The sequence below is a fragment of the Siphateles boraxobius genome, unplaced genomic scaffold, assembly GCF_051911475.1.
Source record: "Siphateles boraxobius isolate OS27281-9 unplaced genomic scaffold, OSU_SipBor_1 29, whole genome shotgun sequence".
Lineage (NCBI taxonomy): Eukaryota > Metazoa > Chordata > Actinopteri > Cypriniformes > Leuciscidae > Siphateles > Siphateles boraxobius.
The window spans coordinates 5,218,766-5,242,805 of record NW_027508908.1 but is presented as its reverse complement, the minus strand read 5'-3'; the positions used below and the strand labels follow the sequence as shown (position 1 = coordinate 5,242,805).

The following is a 24,040-nucleotide window of genomic DNA, read 5'->3' as shown; positions in this document are numbered from 1 at the left end:
TGTTATCTTATAACACTGAGGGACAATCGCCATGGTAACGGTTTACATGCTATGCTCGGTTGTCAAGGAGATCTCGTCTGACAGGATAATGGGTTCCACTGTCCCTTCTGCCTCTCGTTACAATTCATCACAAGAGCACACGCATGCAAACACCAAATCAGGAAATTTCTCGGCAAATGACCTCACTATTTACTTTAGCAGTTTAATAAAGTGAGTTTCCTAATAAACTCCTAAAATGGATGGTTTCCTGGAGGACAAAGCATTTTGATCCACCTATGGTGTAATCTGTGCACTAATAATATCTCTGGAAAAAAAAAATCATTTTCTTTGTGCTTTGCTGAAAAGGAAGTCATTAGGAGAGAGAGAGAGAGAGAGAGAGAGAGAGACTTATGTGCTCTCATGCTCATTTTATATCAATTACAAATCATTAAATTTACAATTCGTTTGTATCACCCTTTGATTGTTGTTGCTGGCCCTTCGGTGCAATCTGTAAATGCACTGGAGTGCCTTGTCAATGCCGCAGATAATTAAAGCCCCCTTCAGCATGTCTTTATTTGAATATAATGACTTTTTTTGCTAATGAGGGGCGCAATTATATCCGCACTGGCATAATCTTCATAATTATCTGTTATGCATGAATCAGAAGAGCTTTGAAACAGAACAGAATCTCCAAAATTACCTCCATCGCTGCAAACGTCCTACGCAGTTGGAGAGGAGTTCAAGAGCTGGCAAAGTGTTGGCTTACATAAAATAATGTTTCTGAAGGACATTCAGTCAGAGAAAGTGAGACCATTAAACTTTTCATCTGGTGAACTGGGCCTGGTTGAACTTTCGGCACAGACTGAAAAAATGAGCTGTTCTAATAACTCGGATTCTTGAATTGGTCTCATAATTTATAACTTGGATCTAACTGTACTGTACAGTGATGATCAAACACACAGTACAGCAGTACAGTATGTTACAAGTAAAAGCTGAGTAATGTTAATGAACATGATGTCCTTAGTGTTTAATTATTTTGCAGAGCTGCTCATAATTGTGCATTGTTATTATTATGACTGTAATAATTAATCATAGTAATGTGTACCACGATGAGTGAATACTGTACAGTTTCACCCATTAGAATTGCTGATGAATGCGGCACAAGTGCAGTGTAAAAAAATTGTTTTAAGTTAAAAAAGTAAGTATTCGTGCTGCCTTAAAATTTTAAGTATAGTCAACATAAATATCCAAGTTGTCACTTTTTCAATTTCACATTTCAATTTGACTAAACTTACACAAGGTTCTTACAAACTGATTTTTTGTTGTTGTTGTTACTTAAAGTAAGTGTTTGTTCTGCCTTAAAATTTCAAGTTTGGTCAACTTGAAATATGAAAGTGAAAAAGTGACACATTGGATATCTGAGTTGACCTAACTTAAAAATTTGAGGCAAAGCAAACACTTATGTTTTTAGGTTAAAACAACCGTTTTTTTTTTCACAGTGTAGGAACCTTTAGCCTATCTGAGCGCTGTCTTTCAGCACCTACATGAATTCATTCAGAATTCATGAACAGTTACCATGAGAAACATCATAATCGATACAATTCACAGACAAATAAATAAATAAAATAAATAAATAAATGCTTTATGGTGCAGAATGTTTAACTTTTAGAAAAAAGTAAAGAAAATGTCTTCTCTCCTGAAATTCAAGTGCTGGTTGTTTGTCTAAATCTCTTTAACCTGGAATACACAACACTTTATCTAATTTCTATAATTCACGTCCGTTAAAGGATTGTTAGGCTGTCGAAATTTGGAACAGTTGCTACCCAGCAAACAAATTCATGTTCTAAAAACATTTTAGGAACAGTGGTTTGCAATGTTTCTAAAACGTTAAAGTCCAGGTTTCTTGTCGTGATTAGAACGCTGTTTAAAAGGTTTTGATAAATCATGTTTTTGTAACAATGTTCGGGAGGAACACGCTCAAATTATCTACCCAATCAGCAAGAGAGGAAGCCTACGTATATACACAGCCTACTCAACTATGTTCCTCGACAGTTTTTCTGCATCCCTCCTTTCCTTTCATGTCCCAGCGAGGGATACAGGGGGAGAACTTTGGTTTCGGGACAAATTCCGGGCTCGGACAGTACACCAAATATGCATACTCTTTATTTAATTATTTGGTAACACTTCAGTTTGGGCTCCAATTCTCATTAACAAGTTGCTCATTAGCATGCATATTACTAGGATATTGGCTGTTTATTAGTAATGCACATATTACTGCCTTATTCTGCATGACCATATTCTACATCCCTTAATTCTACCCAATACCTAAACTTAAAAACTACCTTACTAACTGATAAGCAGTAGGAGCAAAAATAGCAAATAGCAAGTAGCAAAAATCATTGTTAATGGTTAGTTAATAGTGAGAATTGGACCCTAAGCTAAAGTGTGACCCATTCGGTAAACGTTTATTTATAATATTCCAAGAAGGTTAAACTTAACATTTATCATGTACAAATAACATCACATGGATGTTCTAAAAATGTTGTCCTCAGAACGTATCAAATATTAATAATGTTATAAGAACACTCTAAAAATGTTATTTAAAATACATACCTACAAAACATTAGTAAAAAGTTTGGGAACGTTCCCTGCATGTAATCTGATTAGCTATCTTGTACAACCTAAGGTGGTCAAGATTTTTTTGGAACATGGTAACTGGTTAACTATAGCTAATAACTGACTTGGAGCAGCTACCATATTCCAAAATATAGCAACTAGTTTAAGTTGTATTTTCTAGCAAGAGATAATATAGAATAGAATAGAAATGAAATACTAACCTTTGTGTGAGTTTGGAAGTCTTTGAAACCTGTTCGACTGTCCCCTGTGCAGCGCTCTGATTCCGGACACGCTGTTGCCCATGACTGCTGATCTCCAGATGTTACACTTCGAGCGTCAGGCTCTAGTAACTCACCCTTATCGTCCTTCTTTTTAGCTCGTTGTTGCTATTATGTCCGTGACAAGTCAGGTGTGATTCGAATCGAGTACAGACCCACAAGTTTTTCTCTGCTCGATGAAGTGTCATTGAAAAACACATCAGCTGTCCAAACGCGCTCAAGCTGCAGGTGGAAAGACGCGCGTTTGCGCTTCGGCAAAAAGCACGACAAGCCACACAGGGAGGCTTGCAATAAGTGATACGGCAATAAATTGGATATTTTATGTAGGTCAGCTCAAAACCGATTTGATTTGCTAACTTTTCTTCCCTCAGATAGTTGTTTTGTCATCCTGCTTTGGTGAGTTATTCTCCATCGGGGATTTAACGCGCATCTGTCGCCTCTGCTTCTACTTTAGATTAGATCAAATATACACAGCCTCAACCAACAGGATAATGCGTCCTCATAATTATATAATCCACTCACCTATAGGCTACAATTTGGCTATGTTTGCTTACAAATAGTAGGGAAGCCAACCAATCAAAACTTCTGTAGGCTATATGAACATTATTTGCTGCTAGATCAGACTTTAATAGCTCAGGTGTTGACGCACGAAGTCATGACAATGTGTCACTTATTGGCGTCTGTGACTCAACATTATACTTCAAGAATATACGAACAAAACAAGGGAGATCCTGAATAGGGAACAGCCAAAACATATCTTAACAGTTACACATTTCATAGTGTTCTTAAATTTTAAGCTATTGTTTTCAAGTATTGGTAGATTTAAACATTGAATAAAAAAAAGAAAAGAAAGAAAAGAAACAAATGATCTATTATTATTATTCAGTACATTTGGACTTTATTATAAACCAACCAACTATATACATAAATAAATACAAATTAGCCTATAAAAGGAAAATTATTATTAATAAAATATACTTTTTTGCATGTACTCTAATTTGGAAATATTGGAATATATGCAAAAATTATTATTTTTTTATTAATAATAATTTGTAAGTCTATTTTATTTGGTAATATTGTGAATTTATTTAATATAATTGACTATTTTAAATGACAAATTGTCTTCAATATCAGGACATAAACTCGAGTAGCCTATTCCAGAAAATACTAACACATTTGGACTAGACACAAGTGACTCAACTGAACTCTAGGAACTTACACACCTTCAATTGTGTCATCTGACATAATTCAGCAGGGCTATGGACAGTGAAGAGCAATTATAAAATGATTAACATAACTTTGCCATCTTATGTAATCGGCATGTTCTTTATCTGAGTACATTTGCAGATTTGTGATGACTCATAAAGGATTTGTTTCAGGTAGGATTGAGAGGATCTGGCCCTGAATAGATGTCTGTTATAGCCTATAGGGTGAAGTTGGATATAATTTTTGTTTGTGATGCAGCACTGATAAAGTTTTATGCTCTCAACTCTTTTTTGTAAACCCTCCTAATGTAAATATACTAAAACGGCTCTGCATATAAATATAGAATATAAAAAAATATAAAATATTTTTACTTCAATTTAAACTTAGGTAGACATAGGGTATGATCCTTTAAAAACAAAAAACAAACAAAAAATAATAATAATAATAATTCATGTCACCTTAAGGTTTTTAAGCTGGTTTTGGTATGCATTTGAGTACGCCGTAAACCAACAACAAGGGTGGGGACACAGAAGGAGGACGAAAAGCAGGCGGTAGACAGAATGCAGGCGGCCTGAGCGGAACAGGTTGTGCAGGCGCCCAGGGCGGACCAAACTGGCAGGCGGACAGGGCGGAGCAGACGGAGGGAGGAGCCATGGCTGACGACTCCACGGGCCCGACTGACGTGGGCGGAGCAGGTGGGAGCGGAGACCAGGGTGGAGCAACAGAGCCAGCGAGCCGGCGAACTTAGGCGAAGCCGAGGGTCCGGCGGGACATGGCGACGCCGCAGGCTCTGGTGACAGAAGTGCAGGGGGCTCGGGGGGGCACACGGAAGGGCACGGTGGAGGCAGAGGGAGTGAGGACCAAAGGGGAACTGAGGGGAGTGAGGAGTCCAACAGAGCCAGGGGGACGAAAGGACGAGGCGTAGCCAGATGAGAGAAGTGTTTTTAAAAAATGTCTTTATAGCTAGTACTTACAGCATATCCTTACATAATGTACCTTGTCAACCATCCTTTAAAAACCACTATTAAAGTTTTAAGTAGGTGATTTCTATTCTGTTAGATCATGCTGAATTTTGATGATCCACTACTATGATGTCAAATTAATTAATTCTTTTTTTTTAGAATGACACTGTGTGTCAATTATTAATGACTATTGCCATCTTCATTTATACAGGGAAATTGGTCATACAACTCATTTGTCCCAATTTCTGAACTCACCATATGCTATATACATTTATTTTAACGAAATCGAGGATTCTGACAGTTTAAAAACACTTAATTTTCACTGCTCCTTATTATTAGACTTCAGCACTGTGTAAAGCTGCCACCTAGTGTAAAGAACAACACATAAACAAAGCAGGATTCATCCACTAAAAAGCTCTGATGAACATTGCTAGATTTACTCATTATTGTTAATTTCAGGTGTCTTATCGCTGTAAAATATTTTGCAGTGTTGAGAGCGCTTTGTCCCGTTACAAGTGAGGTACATAGTTGAACCACGAAGTGTTCAATGGGTCGCGGTTGTCAGGCAACAAGGACGCATGCCGTATCCACGGTGACCAAAAAACAGTGTCGTCGTGGGTGTTGTTGAAGCAAAACACGCACTGTAACTTATGTGTTAACGTTTCAGTTATTAATTATAAAAAAAAAAACCAAAATTTTGAGGGTTTTAGAGAGGACTGACAATCGACCGCAATGGAGGAGGTAGGCTGTTAAACTGAAACTTTTGCCTTACTGTGGAGTGAAATACGCTTACTAGATATTAGTTAACGTTATTATTAGCATCTCAAACACTGAATTCTAGTTGTGGGCCCAGTGAAATATCTTTCATATTTAATGCATTAACGTTAGGCTGTATCCTGAGGCATGTCCGTGTTTCGAGTTGTTACGTTACAATGAAGTGAGCGTTAACGTTAGACCAACAGTCATTGCTAGATAAAATAGCTGTAATTTACGCTAAAAAATATGATTGTATTATTATTTAATACAAGATAAATAAGTACAAAAAAGTTTACTTGGTCAATTTTATGAAACCTATTTTTATGAGCCTTTTCCAGGTTGATAAGAAGTTTTTAAGTAACAATGTCAACATCATTTAAACATTAAGTTAGCAATGACCGATTTGGTTAACGTTAGTCAACACAGATAAAGTGTGACACTTAAAGGGATAGTTTTCGTTATCATTTACTCACCCTTATGTTGTTCCAAACTTGTATAAATTTCATTATTGTGTTAAAAACAAAAGATGATGTGTTGAACACAAAAGAAGATATTTTGAAGAATGTTGTTGGTAACCAGACTGTTGACGGTAACGTTAGCCATCGACTTCCATAGTAGGAAAAAATACTATGGAAGTCAATAGCTAACTTACAGTCAACTGTTTGATTACCAACAACATTCTTCAAAATATCTTCTTTTGTGTTCAACACATCATCTTTTATTTTCAACACAATAATGAAATTTATTCAGGTTTGGAACAACATAAGGGTGAGTAAATAATGACGTAATTTTTGTTTTTGGGAGAACTAGGCTATCCCTTTAAGATGTGTATCTATTTCAAATGATAGGCCTATTTAAAAGAACACAAATGGCAAATTATCAGAAAATGTCCCACTTTAACTCTTTATCCTTCTAATAACATACGTGTAAAACTGTTTAATTTTGTTTTAAAGCATGAATTGCAAATTAACCACTAATTACGAGTCTTGGTCAGTTAACGGTTCCTGTAACAGTTCTTCTTTTCTTCACTATTTTTTTTTTTCTGCTGCAAACTGCCTCAGGCTTTTTCATCCCATCAATCTCTTGTATATCTTTGAAGTGCTGAGAGATCTGAAATGATCATTTGAAAAAAATGATTTACCAAAATTGATGTATATTTAGATGGATTAGAGAAAGCTCCATTGTATGATTCTTTTCTTTGTGTGTGTGTGTGTGTGTGATGGTTTCTCCATGAAGCCTGTGAACACTCCAGCATCTGTTTTAAAACCAGCACCTGTTGCCAGCTCTTTGTTCTTTGTGTTTGATCATTTCAGTACAATATCAGCATGCAGTGCTAGAGTAGACTTGCAAACTGTTACAAATCTGTAATGCTCAGACTCACTTCAACTTATTTACAGTACACTGTCAGCATAAGTTATCAGATACCATCTTATGATGTCACATTTATTATTTCGAAATACATTTTCAGGCCGAGGACAGCGCGTTTGAAACCATGGACATAGAGACCCAGGAGGTTTTAAATGAGTTATCAGGAGATGAAAAATTTGAGAGGTTTCGTATGGAATATGAGAAGGTCGCCAAAGCTCTGCAGAAGTCCCACAAGAACGAAAAGAGACTGATGGCCAAATGCAGGGAGCTGAACGCAGAGATGGTGTCCAACTCTGTCAAATTATCCACAGCCATGAAACTATCTGATGAAGATCAAACCACAATCAGCACCCTTAAAATGGTACATTAGCCTGAAATTACGGCACTCTAAAATGGATGTTGTGTTTATTGTGTCTTCAAACTTTAACAAGATGACCTCTAAATGATTTCCTCATAACATTAGATTTCTGTTGCCACATCCTTTTCCCTAGAAAATTATCATCTGTGTATTTTACCGTTGCTTAGGAAATTGAAAAGGCCTGGAAAACGGTTGAAGCTTCACACGAAAAGGAGATGCAGGCAAAAGAAACAATCCTGAAACTAAAGGAGGAAATAACCAATCTCAAAAAGCTTGATGGAAAAGGGGCTGAAGTCTTCGAGGGCCAAGAATACAGGTAATCAATATTATACAACTGAACATTCAGTCTGTTCTCAGTTTTAATTTTGATTCTGGTAGAATGGAGGCAGTTACAGTAAGTATCATACACGCAGATAACATTTTTGTATCTCTGACGCAATTCTTCTTCTAATAATTAAGCATAGCATCAGTTCTGGCAGGTCACGTTAGTCAAGCTTGCATCAGCTGACTCTCAGCTGATCCACGTCTACCTATAGGAATATGACGCCTATCACTGTATACAATACTTATATAAGATCTTTCAGTATTATCAACAACTATCGCGTTTCTCAGGAGTGAATTACCCTCCTCCATCCCCAGCTCCTCCTCTTGTCAGTCAGGATTTGGCATTCTGATTCCCCTTTGAATCAGAATAAATTCTCGAATTATGTTGTACATTAAAATCTTTATTAATGAATGATATCTGCATACATCCATGTTGGTTCTGTTCTCTTTACCCTAAGAGGGGTTATTGCTGCTCTCCCTGCTCTTATCCATGCTAGGCTGCCCAGAACAGAACCATACCGCCAATCCTAACCATATGCTAATTGTCAATCGTATTTGACGATAGTGGTCCTGACAAAATGTATATTTATTCTTAACTATATGCTTGTATATTCTGTGTGATGGCGTTCAGAGCAATTATAACCTTGTTGAGGTGTTCTGGTGGGGATGGAGAGCAATGCTTGTTCATAAAGCTTTTTTGAATGTTTCTAGCATGGGTGATCTGTTAAAGATCAGAGAGGAGCTGACCAATCAGAGAGACAAGCTGCTGTCAGAGGTGGTGACACTTCGGGAAAACCTCACTAAAGCCAATGATGCTCAGCAGGTTATGGAGGCGGAGAAGAACAAAGCCATGGACATGATTGCCCAGGTATTACATAAAAAGCTTTGTATATGACGCCACTGGGTCTTTTGATAAAATAATCTGAGTGTGCAGAGTAACTGTCATGGCATTTTATTCAAATTATATTAAAAATCACACAGATGCATACAAAAACAGTTATTCAAAGATATAATTGGCTCTTTTCATCCCTGGCATCAATATCGGTAGTGCTCTACTGCTGTTATTCTCATTTTAAGGCCAGGAGAATGTTTTAGGAATAAATGAAAGCATTTTGTCTCCAATGTCTCGCTGTCAGCTAATCAATATTTGAAAAATGGTGCCTGGTGATTGTTACTCTTCAAAATTTTACGGATTTATAGCAGTTCTAGTCTTGAATCTTTATATGTTGTGTGAAATGGAACATAAACCATGTGAATGTGGCACTTAAACTTGTAAAATTGGACATGTTTGATTCTTCTGTCACCTCCCTGGTAAAATAAACTAGCTTAAATTGTTTACAGTGTATAACAGTAAGAAAGTCAATAAGTGGCCCAACAAACCATTTTAAACTAAATAAGTGGGTACAAAAAATTAGAGAGTGGAAGGGAAAAAAGTAACAGTAATTTACAATGCTAATTATATATATATATATATATATATATATATATATATATATATATATATATATATATATATGTCTCTGTGTGTTAGACAGACATTGATAGACAGACTGACAAAGAGATAGGCAGAAAGACTGACTAATAGTTAAAATTACACCAGAATACTTAACTTATTCTGAGAGAAAAGTCCAAGTATATTTGGCCTATACTTGTTCTCAATATTTTGATCGAGATATACTTAAAAGTATAATTAAGTATTCAAAGTACACTTGGCTTGTAGTTGTGTTAACTCTTTCGTTCGAGTAGCCTATTAAATATAGCCTACTTTTTTAACATAGTTTTTCCATGTACAGTCTTATGAAACTTACATTGTTTGAACATACTGATTAAGATATTGTCACAGGATAGCTGTGGAAAGGAGAGCGAGGACTCAAATGCAGAGAATGAGCATATAATTAAGACAGAAAATAAATCCAGGTATAACAAAAACAAAGCAGGCATGAAACAGGTTATTACTCATAACACAGGTGAACATCAATAACGAACAAGCACAGGACTACAAACACAGGGAGACTAAATAGGGAACAAACAAGGAGGGTAACGGACAAGGCAGGTGGGAAAGATTAATTAATTATCCGGAAACAAGATGGGAGGGGCTAGACAATTGACAGGAGAACACATGGCACAATGAATACAAGACAAGCCATGTGCTCACAATAAACCAGACCAACACAAAAACATGACAAACCGGGAGTGTCACAGCTCTGTCACTAAACTCAGAGAAGACACAGATAATAGTGACAGAACTGTGACACTACCCCCCCTCACCAAGGAGGGACACCAAAAACAAGACAGGAACATGAAAATACAAAGCACCCAAACACAACCACGGACCGGACAGACAGATCAAAACACCAAGACAGGGAGGGGAGGGAGGGAAGTCATTCCAGTCACTACCCGCCTAGCGGGCCACAAAGTCCTAAGCATAGACCAGGGAGGGCCAGGAGGGTTGAGCCAGGGAGGAACAGGAGGGTTGAGCCAGGTAATCTCAGGCTTGTCAGGAGTCCTGGCTGAGGTCCAGAGTGGTGCAGGCTGGACAGTACACCAGGGCGGATCAGGCTGTGCAGGACCCCAGGGCGGATCAGGCTGTGTAGAACCTTCGGGCGGCCATGGTGGAGATAACCATTCAGGTGGCCATGGTGGAAACCACCCTTTGGGCTGCCATGGTGGGAACCACCCTTCTGGCGTTCTTGGTGGACGAACAGGCACCAGCTCAGGGACAGGCACCTGCTCAGGGACAGGCACCGGCTCAGGAAACCCAACGCAAACAGTCTCTTGTGCAGCAGGCACGACGTGAACGGTCTCTGGATCGGCAGACGTGACGTGCTTGGGCGGCGCTGGCACAACAAGGAGCTTGGGCGGCGCAGGCAGGGCAAGGGGTCTGGGTGGCATCGGTAGGCCCAGACGCTTGGGTGGCGCCGTCAAGGCGAGGCGCTTGGGTGGCGGCGTCAGGGCGAGGCGCTTGGGTGGCGGCGTCAGGGCGAGGCGCTTGGGTGGCGCCTTAAGGGCGAGAAGCTTGGATGGCACCGTCAGGGCGAGACGCTTGGGTGGCGCCGTCAGGGCGAGAAGCTTGGGTGGCCCCGCTGCAGGCCTCACTGGATGCTTCGGGGTCTCGACTGCGGGCCACGGAACAAGCTCCGGGCGTTGTGGTTGACCGGAAGCTCTCTTCCTCCTCCGTCTCCGAGAGCGAGAGGATGCTGCAGTCTCCTCAGCCACCACTGGAGACGTGACTGAGAGAGTGGACAGCTATGGGGCAACTGAAATCTGGGCCTCCTGGACCACCAGACTTGAGCCCCCCGAAGTTGAGTCCTCCCGGACCACCGGGCTTGAGACCACCGAAGTTGGATCCTCCCGGATCACCGGGCTTGGGACCACCGAAGTCGGAGGATCTATGTGAGTTTCTAGGAGTGACGCGGGTGACGCGGCGCCACCGTCTCTCTCTCACCGAGAGCTAGCCGAGTTCGCAGCACGGAGATAGGCATGCACTCGCAGGCCACACATCCGGCGACAGAGAGTGCATTCTCTGCATGGTAGAATCCCAGGCATGAAATGCAGCTCGCGTGTTCATAGGCCTCGCTTAACACGAGGCATATGGAACAACGCTCATACAGATATAAAAACATAATAAAAAGATATTGAAAAGGATATCGCTGGATAGCCACAGGAGAGACGGCGTCAGGAGAAACACGGTTGAGATGTGTAGTCTGCTGAACTGTAGCTCGCTCAGGCTGAAGGCTTGTTCGACGGCGAAGGCTCAATAATTGGTCAGAGATGTGAATTTTGTTGCTGAAGGAGTAAAATCTGCTATAATGGCGAATTCGGGGACTATTATACACTGAGGTCACGCACCCTTGGCGGGCTCTGACGTGCGACCAATGAGATCACTCTGCGTCATACACGTCAGAGCCCGCCAAGGGTGCGTGACCTCAGTGTATAATAGTCCCCGAATTCGCCATTATAGCAGATTTTACTCCTTCAGCAACAAACTTCACATCTCTGACCAATTATTGAGCCTGCGCCATTGGATGTGCAGTTGCCGCAGCGCAGCCTATGAGCGAGCCAGACGCTCATGTTCTAGCTGTGCAGCTGCAAATACGGCGCTTTACATAAAGGCTTCAGTAAATCGAGGAAAAGGAGTTTCCCCCACTGCGTATAGCTGCGCAATACGAAGTGACCGTTGAAAAGGGAACTACACATTATCCCTTTAAAGTACAGTTAAAGGTATTTTCAAGTATAAAAAAATAACATTTGAACATATAGTATAGGCCTAACGTATATACTATATATACATATAGTATAGGCCTACTGCAAGTGCAAAAATAATATATAAATAGTAAACTGTAAGTTTAATGTTAAGTTCACTTAGAACTTTCTACTAAACTAGTAGTTTACTGAGAATACACTACTAGAAACCGTGCAAGTATAAAACTACTAAACTAGTAGTTTACTGAGAGTACACCAAAAGAGCAAAAATAATATATAATTAGTAAAGCCTGTTTTATGCTTCTGCGTCGAATCGACGGCGTACCCCCGCAGACCCCTCTGCGTCGCCGCAAACCGCTCCGCAAGCGGTATTAAAATAGTACACTACAAGTTTACTACTAGTACATATTGACATTAGTATATTTACTACGTAATTACTTACAATATGCTTGAACATTTCTTAAGTATACTTCATAAAATGAAGTGATAAAGTATACTTCTTTTACGTAAGGGTAGATAGATAGATAGATAGACAGACAGACAGACAGACAGACAGACAGACAGACAGATTGATACATAGATAGATAGATAGATAGATAGATAGATAGATAGATAGATAGATAGATAGATAGATAGATAGATAGATAGATAGATAGATAGATAGACACTGTCTCTAACCAAAACTTTCTGTCTTTCACAGCTCCAGCAGGACATCCAGGTGCGTCAGAATGAGGTTCAACGAGAGACTAGGAGGAAGGAGAAGTTGGAAAAGGAAGTGAAGCAGCTTCAAACTGACTTGGAGTCCAAACAATCAAAGATTAAATCACTCACTCAGCAGAACCAGCGTTTGCAAGAAGATCAGCAGAAACTGGAACAACAGCTACAGGAAAACAAAGTAAGAGACTCTGATCTAGGGTAGTGACATGAAGCATCATGAACGAGTTAGTTGTAGGACAATCTTAGTTCACTATCATAACACTGAAAGAACCTTTTCTGTTAAAAAAAAAAACTTTAAAAAGAAAAACCCTGTAACTTTTTAACTTTTATCTCTGTAAAAAAAGAAAAGAAAAAGAAAACTTTATGACAATATTTCCATGTGATTTCCGTTTGAGAACCTCTAAAGGGATGGTTTATCAGATTTAGCTAATATCTGAAGAAATGTTTTCAACTATATTGTTCCACAGAACAGCTAGGTTGGAAACAAATGAATACACACATGCAGAACTTGTGACTATGACCATTAAAATTAATTTGTGTTCTTGCTGACAGATTATAAATGAGAAAACCAGTAAAGAAATGGAACAACTCCAACATCGCAACACTAAATTCCAGCAAGATATAGAACAAAACTCCATCAGCCTAGAGCAACTCTCCCAACAGAACCAACAGCGAGCATCAGACCTGAAGGTACACATACACACACTAATTAGATACGGTTGTTCTAATAAAAGTTCTTCTGTGCTCTAAATCACTCACAAATCTTTTGACAGTTAGATAATCTCTATTCAGTTTTTCAGTTCGCAAAATATGTTGTTTGCATGCCTTTTGCAGAATATTTTCATGCTTCCCATCTTCAGAAAGATCTTCCTTCCTTCCCATATTACATGAGAACTTTGACTGGCTTAATAACGTGGAACAACCTCTTTAAGTAGGTTTTGCATTTACCAGATAAGATCACCAGCAAACTATTTAACGAACCTGTCTGAGACTGAGACCATTTATCTAAAAAGATAAGAGGAATAAAACAAACAAACACTTTCGTTGAAAAACTAAAATCAGAATGTTTATTGTACAGAAATCCTTTCTGATATGTCACTTGCATAATAACCTGGAACACGGTGTATATTTAGCATTTTACATTTGGGCACCACAGATGTGGTACTTCACGTTCCCTGTGAAAAAAAAAGAACAAATCTCTGTTCTACATTGATGCATACAGTACTTGGCAATCAATTATAGGCATCAAACTGTAGGTGCACACACACACACACACACACACACACACACACACACACACACACACACACACACACACACACACACACACACACACACACACACACACACACACACACACACACACACACACACACACACACACACACACACACACACACACACACACACACACACACACACACACACACACACACACACACACACACACACCTACAGATTTATTGAGCTGCCCTCTTTAAGTCTGACAAAATTGTCTCAGTCTTATATAATTAGAGCTCTAGAGGACGAAGGTTTCCATTCCTTTTCCTCTCCCGTCAGACTAGTGATGGATCTTTCCTGCTCAAAACTTCCGTCAGGCTTCCAACTGAGTCACAGTGGGGGTTAATATAGCAAATGTTACATTTAATGAAATGCCCTTTATTCTCTTTGTTCTGGCTTGTATTGTAGTGGCTTGAGTCTGGTGGGAGATCGGTGGGTTGAATTCACCGCTCTGCAGGATATGCTGAAGCTATATTAGGAATTCTGTTTTAATATGGGCATGTCTTTTGTCGTATAGTATTGTTGACCAATTAAGTATAATAAAGAACAAAAAGACTAAGTTTCACACAGACTGACTGAAAATGTGAGGCTTTCTTTCTGTCTTCATTTTCTGCAGCATTCTAGAAAGACACAAAGTCAACTTGTGCAACAATTCAACAAAACAGATTTCCCTATTCTATTTTACTGCACCTTTTTTTTTTGTAGTGTTGTCACTCCCAGCTCGCCCTGTGAGTCAGTGTAATGATTGCAAGCCTCATGGTCGCCACAAGGGGGCACAGATTCAGCACTCTGGATCACTCTTGCTCCTAATATGCTTGTCCTGCTTATTCTCCAGCAATTAGCATTTTGTTGTTCTGTTTATTGGCATTTATATTAGTCGGTTAATCAGTTAATTCAATTCACAGTGATGATATAATCAAATTAGTTCCCATAATGCCCACTCCAAGCCCGCAGAAGCATAAGTTTTAAATTAAACATTTAATTTACATTACCATTCAAAAATGTTAGTTTTTTATGGTTTAATTTTTTTTTTTAATAATTCAGAGAAGATGCATTAATTCTATCAAACGTGACAGTAAAAACCGTTTACATTGATACAAAAAATGCTGTTCTTTTTAACTTTCTATTCAGTAAAGCATCCAGAAACAATGTATCACAGTTTCCACCAAAATATTAAGCAGCACAACTGTTTTCAACATTGATAATAAGAAAATGTTTCTTGAGCACCAAATCAGCGTATTAGAATGAGAGTAATGATGCTGAAGATTCAGCTTTGACATCCCAGAAATAAATTACATTTTACAATATACTTAAATAGAAAACAGTTATTTTAAATTGTAATAATATTTCACAACATTACTGTATTTTTGATCAAATAAATGCAGCCTTGGTGAACATATAGGAGACTACTTTTAAAAACTTATAAAAAAAATCTTACTGCCCCCAAACTTTTAAACAGTTGTGCTGAAAATAAATGTTCTACCTTTAGTGGTACTTTGTACCTTATCAACCCATTTTAGTACCTAGAGTAGGAATGTGTACGCTTAAGGAACTTCTATGAACTTTTATAAATAAATAAGGTACAAAGTTGTCAGTTTAAGGGTACTATCCCAGTTACAAACTGTTGTACCCCTAAAGTTACAAGTTTGTTTGACTAGTGATGGTTAGTTTGGGCTTCACATGTATACACACCTTGACACACTAATGGTTCATGTCTTGTGTGGTTAAGATAAAGGAACAGGAAGTAACCCAGCTGAAACAGGAGATCTCGAAGATTACAAAAATGAGAGAGGGGGTGCAGAGGAGACTCCAGCAGATGCAGGAGCAGAAAATGGAGGCGGAGAACCAAAGGGAAACACTCAGGAATCAGATCATAGGACTGGAGAGAGGCAAGAACGCGCACACACACACACACACACACACACACACACACACACACACACACACACACACACACACACACACACACACACACACACACACACACACACACACACACACACACACACACACACACACAGACAACAACACGCACACACACACACACACACATTGTACTGTACTGTATATTTTATCCCCCTACACTAACCCTACCCCTAAACATACCCATCACACAAAACTTTCTACTATTTTTGATTTTCAAAAAAGATCATTCTGTATGATTTATAAGCTTGTTTCCTTCAATCAAATTCTTTGCAATTCTGCAACTCTATTCAGATCTTTTCAGCTGTATAGACACTGTACTGTTCAGCCTATAGTATTTCTTTCTATACATTCTTCTGGGGTCTAATTTATTTTAAAAGGGTCATATCATGGACAGACAGCAGGACTCACTCTTGGGTAATTCCAGCGTTATGGATGTGACATTTGAACTCATAATGACAGGTGAAATGTCTCAGAAAAAAAAAACTTCTTACAATATTTAAATTGGAAATGCATATTCTCAGAGCACCCAATCTGGGGAATTGATAGGCAAAATATGTTTTTCTAAAATATATTTAAGCACCCCCAAAAAAGGAAAATATGCATGCGTTATGGATGTGACGGAAAATGACAGAGTTTTTGGTATACTGTTCGATTTCCTTTAAAGTCTGTGAACTTTTAAATCCAATGTATAAATATTGCTATCCACATGATGAAGGGGTCTTAGCTGAACATAAAAATATCAATGTTTAAAATATATATATTTTTATGAAGTGTATTATGAGGAAAAAACAACGTTATGGATGTGACAAAAACCCTGTTATGGATGTGACGCGTCTGAAATACATAGAATCTGTTTGGAAAATCAACAATCAAACCATCATGGCACTTTTGTTGACGCATAATGGCTGTGTTTTCACATTAAGAAGACTGTCTGAAATGATTCTGAAGACCCAACCAATTATGAATTAGTTTTTTTTTAGCTTGGATCTTACTGTACATCTTAATTCAATATGTAAAAGTATTGAAGTATTGGTTTTTAGTATCATCTTACCATTTTATCCATCTTTTGTTGTGGTAGGTGTTTAGCTTTAAGATAACGCTATCTTCGAGCTGTCAAAACCTGAGCCTGAATGACAGGAAGCGCGTGCGAATTAGAGGGCGCCTGTTTCGCGCCTAAACCAATCAGGTTCCTCGCGCAATTGCAGGACGCCTCTCGACTTGGACGTAATACTATAAACACATAGACGGAACATTAAAGCAGAGACTATTACGGAAGACAGTCAAAATTAAAATACATTAAAAATTAATGTTTGTCATATAGGAGTTCAAAAGGTTTCCTCCACAGTCAGGTGAACCGATGGACATTATTGTCCGTAGATGTGAGTCACTAGCAATCATGTAACGCCTACGTTTTTTGTGTCTAAATGATCGCACGGTTTTCGGCCAGTTTATGGATTTTAATGCACAGTCACGAGTCAAAATCATCACATTTTATTTCGTATAAAAATGATTTGACAAAATAATTGACACACAATATTATTAGCCTATTATTATTATTATTTTGTCAGCTTGATCGTACCAAGCCTCTAAAGGGACGTGGTGGTGGAAAAAGCACATACAGATTACACAATCAGAGAGTTGCCTATTTCTTTTTGTTTTGATCTTTGCAATCTTTCTATAGATAGGCTATATTTCTGACAGGCATACGTCGAGTTTCTGTTCAGTTATGAGACGCGCTCAAGTTTACGTGTTGCAAGTGATCGCACCTCCATGCTATATTTGCTTATTTATTAAATCCAGGCAATTGGTTGATGAAACTTTGATTTAAAATTAAAATACAATTTATACAAAACGAAATTCACTTTAAATAAAGTCTTTCTACAAAACAAAACTTGAAATGAAGTGGCCAAAATCATTTCTGTCTTGAAACAGATCACAATAGTCATATGCATGATTTAATATGAAGCGTCCGTAACGGTCACGTCCGTAACACATTATTATGGTTGTTCAGAGCAAAGTAGTGAGATTAATTGTCTATCCTAATACGCATAAACATAATTTAGCTTTGTAAATAAAGTTTCAAGTTATTTGCATTTATAATTGTCATATTAAATAAACTAAACCTTTAAAACGTTATGGACGTGACAGTAAACTGAAGCGTCAAGACCTCTTTATTATAGCCCTTATAAATTCAACAGGCAGTGCTGTTATGACCAAATTAGTATATTTATTTCTCAGGCATGCCTCCATCTTTCTGCAAAATACTTACTGTTAAAATAAAGTTTAAAAAGGGGGGTCTTTGATACCTTTTTTTGAAAGCATGAAATATGGCTGGTTGAAAATGTAATTTAAGCATTGTTGCTCACCTCATATGTGATGGATAAACAAGGACATTTTCTTAAAATTCTGGTAAAAGCACATTAATACAGTATATTACAGACCTAAATGGACAACTTAAAAAGGGGTTTGTTCTTTTGGTTAAAACTTTATTTTTTCATGGTAAAGATGACCTTTGCATGGAATTGCCCTCTTATGAGTGATGAAACATACTCTGACTTTCAGAATTCATGACAACTAAGCTAAGAAATAATTAATTCTGAAATCATACTGGTCATAACTTATGACTGCTAAGAATGCAAAAATGTACTTACTGATTACTGTCATTGTGTGTTTTAGCTTTTAAAATTGTGTCATGGGGTATCAACCAAATTTTTTTCAAATTGGAGTTGAGTGTTAGCGATTTGTGTGTTGGATTTTAAATATTTTGCATGGCAAATCAAAAACCCACCCGTATTCAAAATCTGTAATCTTTCGGTTCGGTTGGCTCCCAAGACTGTTGTTAGCTAGGCAAATATTACATGAATTAAAAGAAGAACACTGCCACTGACAAACCAATAACTTTCTCCCTAGGATATCCACTTCAATTTTCTTGCACCCTCACCGATTCTGTGATGGAAAAGTTCACAAAAGTGAGACAAAGCCATGAGAAATTATACATGCGTTCCACTGGACCATAAAAGATAGCGGTTGCGAATGTCAATTCCCCTTCTCAATCATATTGAAATTTGAAATAAAAAAGCATAGTTTAAAACTAGATACTATAAAAAAGTGTTATGATATTCATCTGTTTCAGTCATCAGCGGGGCAAAGTAATGGTGATGAATGCAAACACATGAACAGGAAAACCCTGCTGATGGTCACGCCAATATGGTGTATGAATGGAAAAGTCAAGTGAAACGATTAATTTGTACCAATTAGGGCTGGTTCACACAGAATTTGTTTTTGCTGTTATAAATGCGAGACGCAGGTCATTGGAACAAAAAAAGTGCAAGGTCTAGAGCCGCTTCAAATGACAAGAGATGTGAGTGCAATGGTTAAAGAGTTAGTTCACCCAAAAATGAAATTTTGTCATTAATTACTCACCCTCATGTCGTTCCAAACCCGTAAGACATTCGTTCATCTTCGGAACACAAATGAAGATATTTTTGATGAAATCTGAGACCAGTTTCTGAACCAGCCATAGGCAGCAAAATCATTGCAAATTTCAAGGCCAAGTCCATCTAGCGCATGTTCAAAAACAATGGAAAAGTAGCTCAGTCGAATGGTAAAATGCGTTCCCTAAGGCCCGTACACAAGGACGATAACTATAACAATAAAGATATGGTTCTAAAAATCATTCTAAATGCAAAGGAATAGCAGAGTCCACTCTACAACTATAACGACAATGGATCAGAGAAACGACGTCACTTTCAGAACTATTTCCCCCTGCTGATTAACGATAAAAACGTTGACAGCCATTCAGAATCCAGCCAGCTTTAAAGAGCTCGAGCATTTAAACGCTAGACGACAAAACTGCAGTGCACACTTAGAATAAACAGAACGATAACGTTCGTTGTTAATTAAATAAAGATTATTGCAGTATGTTCTACAAGAAAATAAATACTATAATCATTTTTTCTTGTATATTTTTGCCTGGACAAAGAGAGCTTGAGAAATGGAGATGTAAAACTAAATTATGATGTTTTCAGGGAAAGAAACCTTGACTAACATTATCAAGACGACTTAAGGGAGGACTTCTGTTCTTTCAAAAACCCTCATCTTACTTGCTTTGTTCTCTTTCTCTTTCTAAATACAGGTAATTAGTTTCGAAGGAAGATAGAGCTCAGAGTAATTACAGTCAAACAATGAATACATCTAATTTCATTTTATTTTCATTTGACCTCTTTACTTTCCTCTCCACTTCTCTGATTTTGATTTCCAATTGTACATACTGTCCTGTCCGTCTTTGGTTCTTCCCTACTATTTGAATATTGCAGGTTTTTGGAAAGAAAATTATACTTCTGTCAGTTTGTTATTCTTTTTGTCTCGGTTTGTGTCTTTTTTACAGACCACTGACTCTTCACATTCATATGTATCTCTTTCTTTCTTTTCTGATTTTAATCAGTCCCCAATATTCTTTCTCGCCAAACCCTCTTGTTGGTTCCCCATTGAGCTGATGGCGACCTAACATGTTGTTTACCAAGCATAGGCTTCTCATTATTTATAGTACTACAGTCAAGGTTTAAAAAAAAAAAATTGTGGCTAACTACATCAAAGCTGTTTTAATGGGCAATTTATTTTTAAATATGTAACTATCAGATCTTTTTTTTTTTTTTTTTTTAAATCAGAACAGTTTTTATCTGGCACATAAAGCAATAACGATCCCAATTAGGTTGACAACCTTTACTTGAACAAAAAAGTTTGGACAAAATAAAACTATTTTATATAACTAAGTTGGAAAAATAAAGATGACCAACAGAATGTTAGTGTCACAGTTATCATTGATATCTTGAGTCTTGGGTCATCGTTGAGTCTTTTAGTAAAGTCATTTCAAGCTAATTCATCTTCATTGTGTGAGTTTCTACTACAAAGCCTTTGCGTTTGTGACAGTTAGAAAATAATGTGTTAACAAAAAAAGTAAAATGCTAAACAAGAACTCAGTTAGAAATATCTTATTCATTAAAAATACGCTTCTGTTTTTGATTATTAAATTAGTTTGTTTGACTTAAATCTGCACGGTACAACAAAAATCACATTGTAAAAGAAATGTTCAGCATTCTGTTTCAGAGAATATTTAGATATCAAAGGAATGATAAGAAAAAAGGATGCAAAGGAAAGCTCTGTGTCGTAGAGCAAACTTCATAGAAATAATTTAGTTATTTTTAAATCAAGTCTTATTATCATCTCCTTTTGTATTCTGCCTCGAATAAACTGTGTATATTTGCAAGTGTTGTGATATTCAGGCTACTTATTAACTCTCATGCTAATCCAGAAAATAGACACAGGTATTTAATAAAATGAGCAATATTTGTATGAGTTCAAATGTTTTGCTAAAATCTCATGCCCTCACTCCAAAAGAAATCCACTCCATATTATTTATCTCACTCCAGAGATGTGAGCAACCACAAAGTCACAAAAGGATTGATAGGAAACGTCTCGGTTACGTATGTAACCCTAGTTCCCTGATAGGGAACGAGACACTGCGTCAAACGCTGTGGGAACGCCCCTGCGTTGTGCGTCATGAAGCACGTATGGAATCAGCCCAATGGAGAGATGGAACGTCATAGGCGGGTGACGTCATCGACCAGGAAACTATAAAGCACCCCATAAACACAAGCGCAACAGCTTCTGATAGGCCTGACGGAAGCGCTAGCGGAAATGCCGGGAGTATGGTGGAATGACGCAGCGTCTCGTTCCCTATCAGGGAACTAGGGTTACATACGTAACCGAGACGTTCCCTTTCAAGGGAACTCGAGCTGCGTCAAACGCTGTGGGAACGCTAATACCCACGTCGCCATAGGACCAAGTGACCGCCATGTGAGAACTAGCGCACAGAGGACGAGAGCACCTGTGCCCCAGGGGTAGAACTTAAGTCTAGGTCGTAGAACTTAATGAAAGTATGCGGTGAAGACCATCCAGCCGCATCACAAACGTCACTGAGGGAAACTCCTGACAGTAAGGCTTTAGAAGCCGCCATACTCCTGGTAGAGTGGGCTCGTACAGCCAAAGGTGAAGGCTGACCAGCCGACTCATAGGCAAGTGAGATAGCCTCGACCACCCACTTGCTCATTCTCTGTTTAGACGCGGGACACCCCTTGGGTGGCCCAAATTTCCTCCACAGGGCAGTTCTGTGGACATAGGCGTCTAACGCCCTAACAGGGCAGAGTAAATTAAGTTTCTCCTGGTCAGACGACAGAAATGGAGGAGGACAAAAAGGCCTGCAGAACTGTAGGTCTAACAACATTAGTTGACCTTGGGAACGTAACCTGGTCTAGGATGCAGAAAAGCCTTAACCATGCCAGGCGAAAATTCCAGGGACGAGGGTGAAACCGACAGAGCCTGCAAATCTCCGATTCTCTTTAGTGAGGAGATAGCAAGAAGAAAGATAGTCTTAAACGAGAAACTTCTCAGGAACTTCTTCGATAGGTTCAAGAGGAGCTAGGGAAAGACCTTCTAATACGATGGCCAGATCCCAGGCCGGCACCCTCGTACGAACTGCTGGCCTCAGCCTCAGTGTGCCACGAAGGAAACGAGTTATAAGCGGGTGTCTCCCAAGAGAAACTCCACTGAAAGGGACGTGGTAAGCAGCCAGTGCCGCCACATACACCTTTAGTGTGGAGGGGGATAGCCCTGTGGAGAAGCGCTCCTGGAGGAATTCCAGCACTGCACCCACTGGTCAGTTAACTGGGTCCTGCAGGTGCTCTCCACACCAAGAAGTGAAGAGCTTCCACTTCAAGGCATAAAGCTTCCTCGTGGATGGAGCTCTGGAGTGAAGAATGGTCTCAACAACCCCGGTTGAGAATCCAGAGTTCATGAGCTGGGCCCCCTCAGAGGCCAAGCCCACAATACTGGCGGGGGTGAAATATCATGCTGCCCGCCTGAGAGAGTAGATCCCTCCTGACCGGGAGCTCCAAGGGAGAGCCGTCCAGGAGAGAAATCAGGTCCGCAAACCATACTCGGGCCGGCCAGAACGGGGCTACTAATAGTAGGCTGACCCCGTCCCGGCGAACCCTCTCCAGAACTCCAGGTAGCAGAGCAATCGGGGGAAAGGCGAACAGACGTGACCTCGGCCACGGCTGCACCATAGCGTCCAACCCCAGAGGGACTGGATGGCTGATGGAAAACTACAGATGACAATGCGTGGTCTCCTTGGAAGCGAATAGGTCCACCTCGGCGCGACCGAAACTCAACCAAAGAAGCTCACCACCTCGGGATGGAGTCTCCAATCCCCCTTTGCCTCGGCCCCTGTCTCGACAGGGAATCTGCTACCACATTCAAATACCCAGGAAGATACATTGCTCTCAGAAATAGTAACCTCCCTTGGGACCACAGGAGGATCTGACGGGCCAACTTGTAAAGCCGGCGAAATCGCAGGCCCCACTGATGATTTATATAAGAGACCACCGACGTGTTGTCTGACTGAACTATCACATGATGACCTCTCAGGCCTGCTAGGAAGTGTTTCAGAGCCTGTAACACCGCCAACATCTCTAGACAATTTATAAGCCGTGATAGATGATGGTCCTGCGACAGGCCTTGGGCTGGACGACCACTCGTGACCGCCCCCCCACCCTGTGAGGGAAGCATCCGTCGTTAGCGTTACGCGACGACAAAGAGCCCCCAACACAGGCCCTTTGAATAGGAACCAAGTTTCTTTCCACATGACCAGAGCACGAAGGCAGCGCCGCGTGACTTTGACCGTGCGGAGCAGATTTCCCCTCGGGGAGAATCCCTTGGTCCTGAGCCACCACTGTAGCGATCTCATGTACAACAGGCGGCAAGGTATAACGTCAGGCGCTGCTGCCATCAGACCCGACAGTCTCTAAAACTGTTTTACAGTAAGTAGCTGGCCTGGCTTTACTTGTTTCACAGCTGAGAGAATCGAAACGATGCGGGTCGGAGCGAGTTGCGCCTGCATCGAAACCGAAACCCAAAATACACCCAGAAAAGTGGTCTTCTGAGGAGATAATACACTTTTCTTTGCGTTCAGCCTCAACCCCAACTTCCAGATATGAACGAGAGCGACA

General features: G+C 39.5%; 2 protein-coding genes across 3 annotated transcripts in view; one reads left to right on the top strand and one right to left on the bottom strand.

Moving 5' to 3' along the window:
• The window catches only part of neurl1aa (neuralized E3 ubiquitin protein ligase 1Aa), a 77,486-nt gene extending 73,306 nt beyond the window's left edge, over positions 1-4,180 (bottom strand). Inside the window, exon 1 of the mRNA XM_077246259.1 lies at positions 2,817-4,180. Coding sequence (XP_077102374.1) covers positions 2,817-2,898 — 82 coding nt within the window. The 5' untranslated portion in view covers positions 2,899-4,180. The remainder of the gene's footprint in view (positions 1-2,816) is intronic.
• Positions 4,181-5,632: 1,452 nt separating this feature from the next.
• The window catches only part of cfap58 (cilia and flagella associated protein 58), a 152,949-nt gene continuing 134,541 nt past the window's right edge, over positions 5,633-24,040 (top strand). For both annotated transcript variants that reach the window (XR_013207789.1, XM_077246258.1), the window contains exons 1-7: positions 5,633-5,782; positions 7,266-7,526; positions 7,691-7,839; positions 8,559-8,715; positions 12,751-12,945; positions 13,320-13,457; positions 15,778-15,937. Coding sequence is in view for 1 of the 2 variants with exons in the window: in XM_077246258.1 (XP_077102373.1) it covers positions 5,774-5,782; positions 7,266-7,526; positions 7,691-7,839; positions 8,559-8,715; positions 12,751-12,945; positions 13,320-13,457; positions 15,778-15,937 (1,069 nt within the window). In the remaining variant the exon portion in view is untranslated. The remainder of the gene's footprint in view (positions 5,783-7,265; positions 7,527-7,690; positions 7,840-8,558; positions 8,716-12,750; positions 12,946-13,319; positions 13,458-15,777; positions 15,938-24,040) is intronic.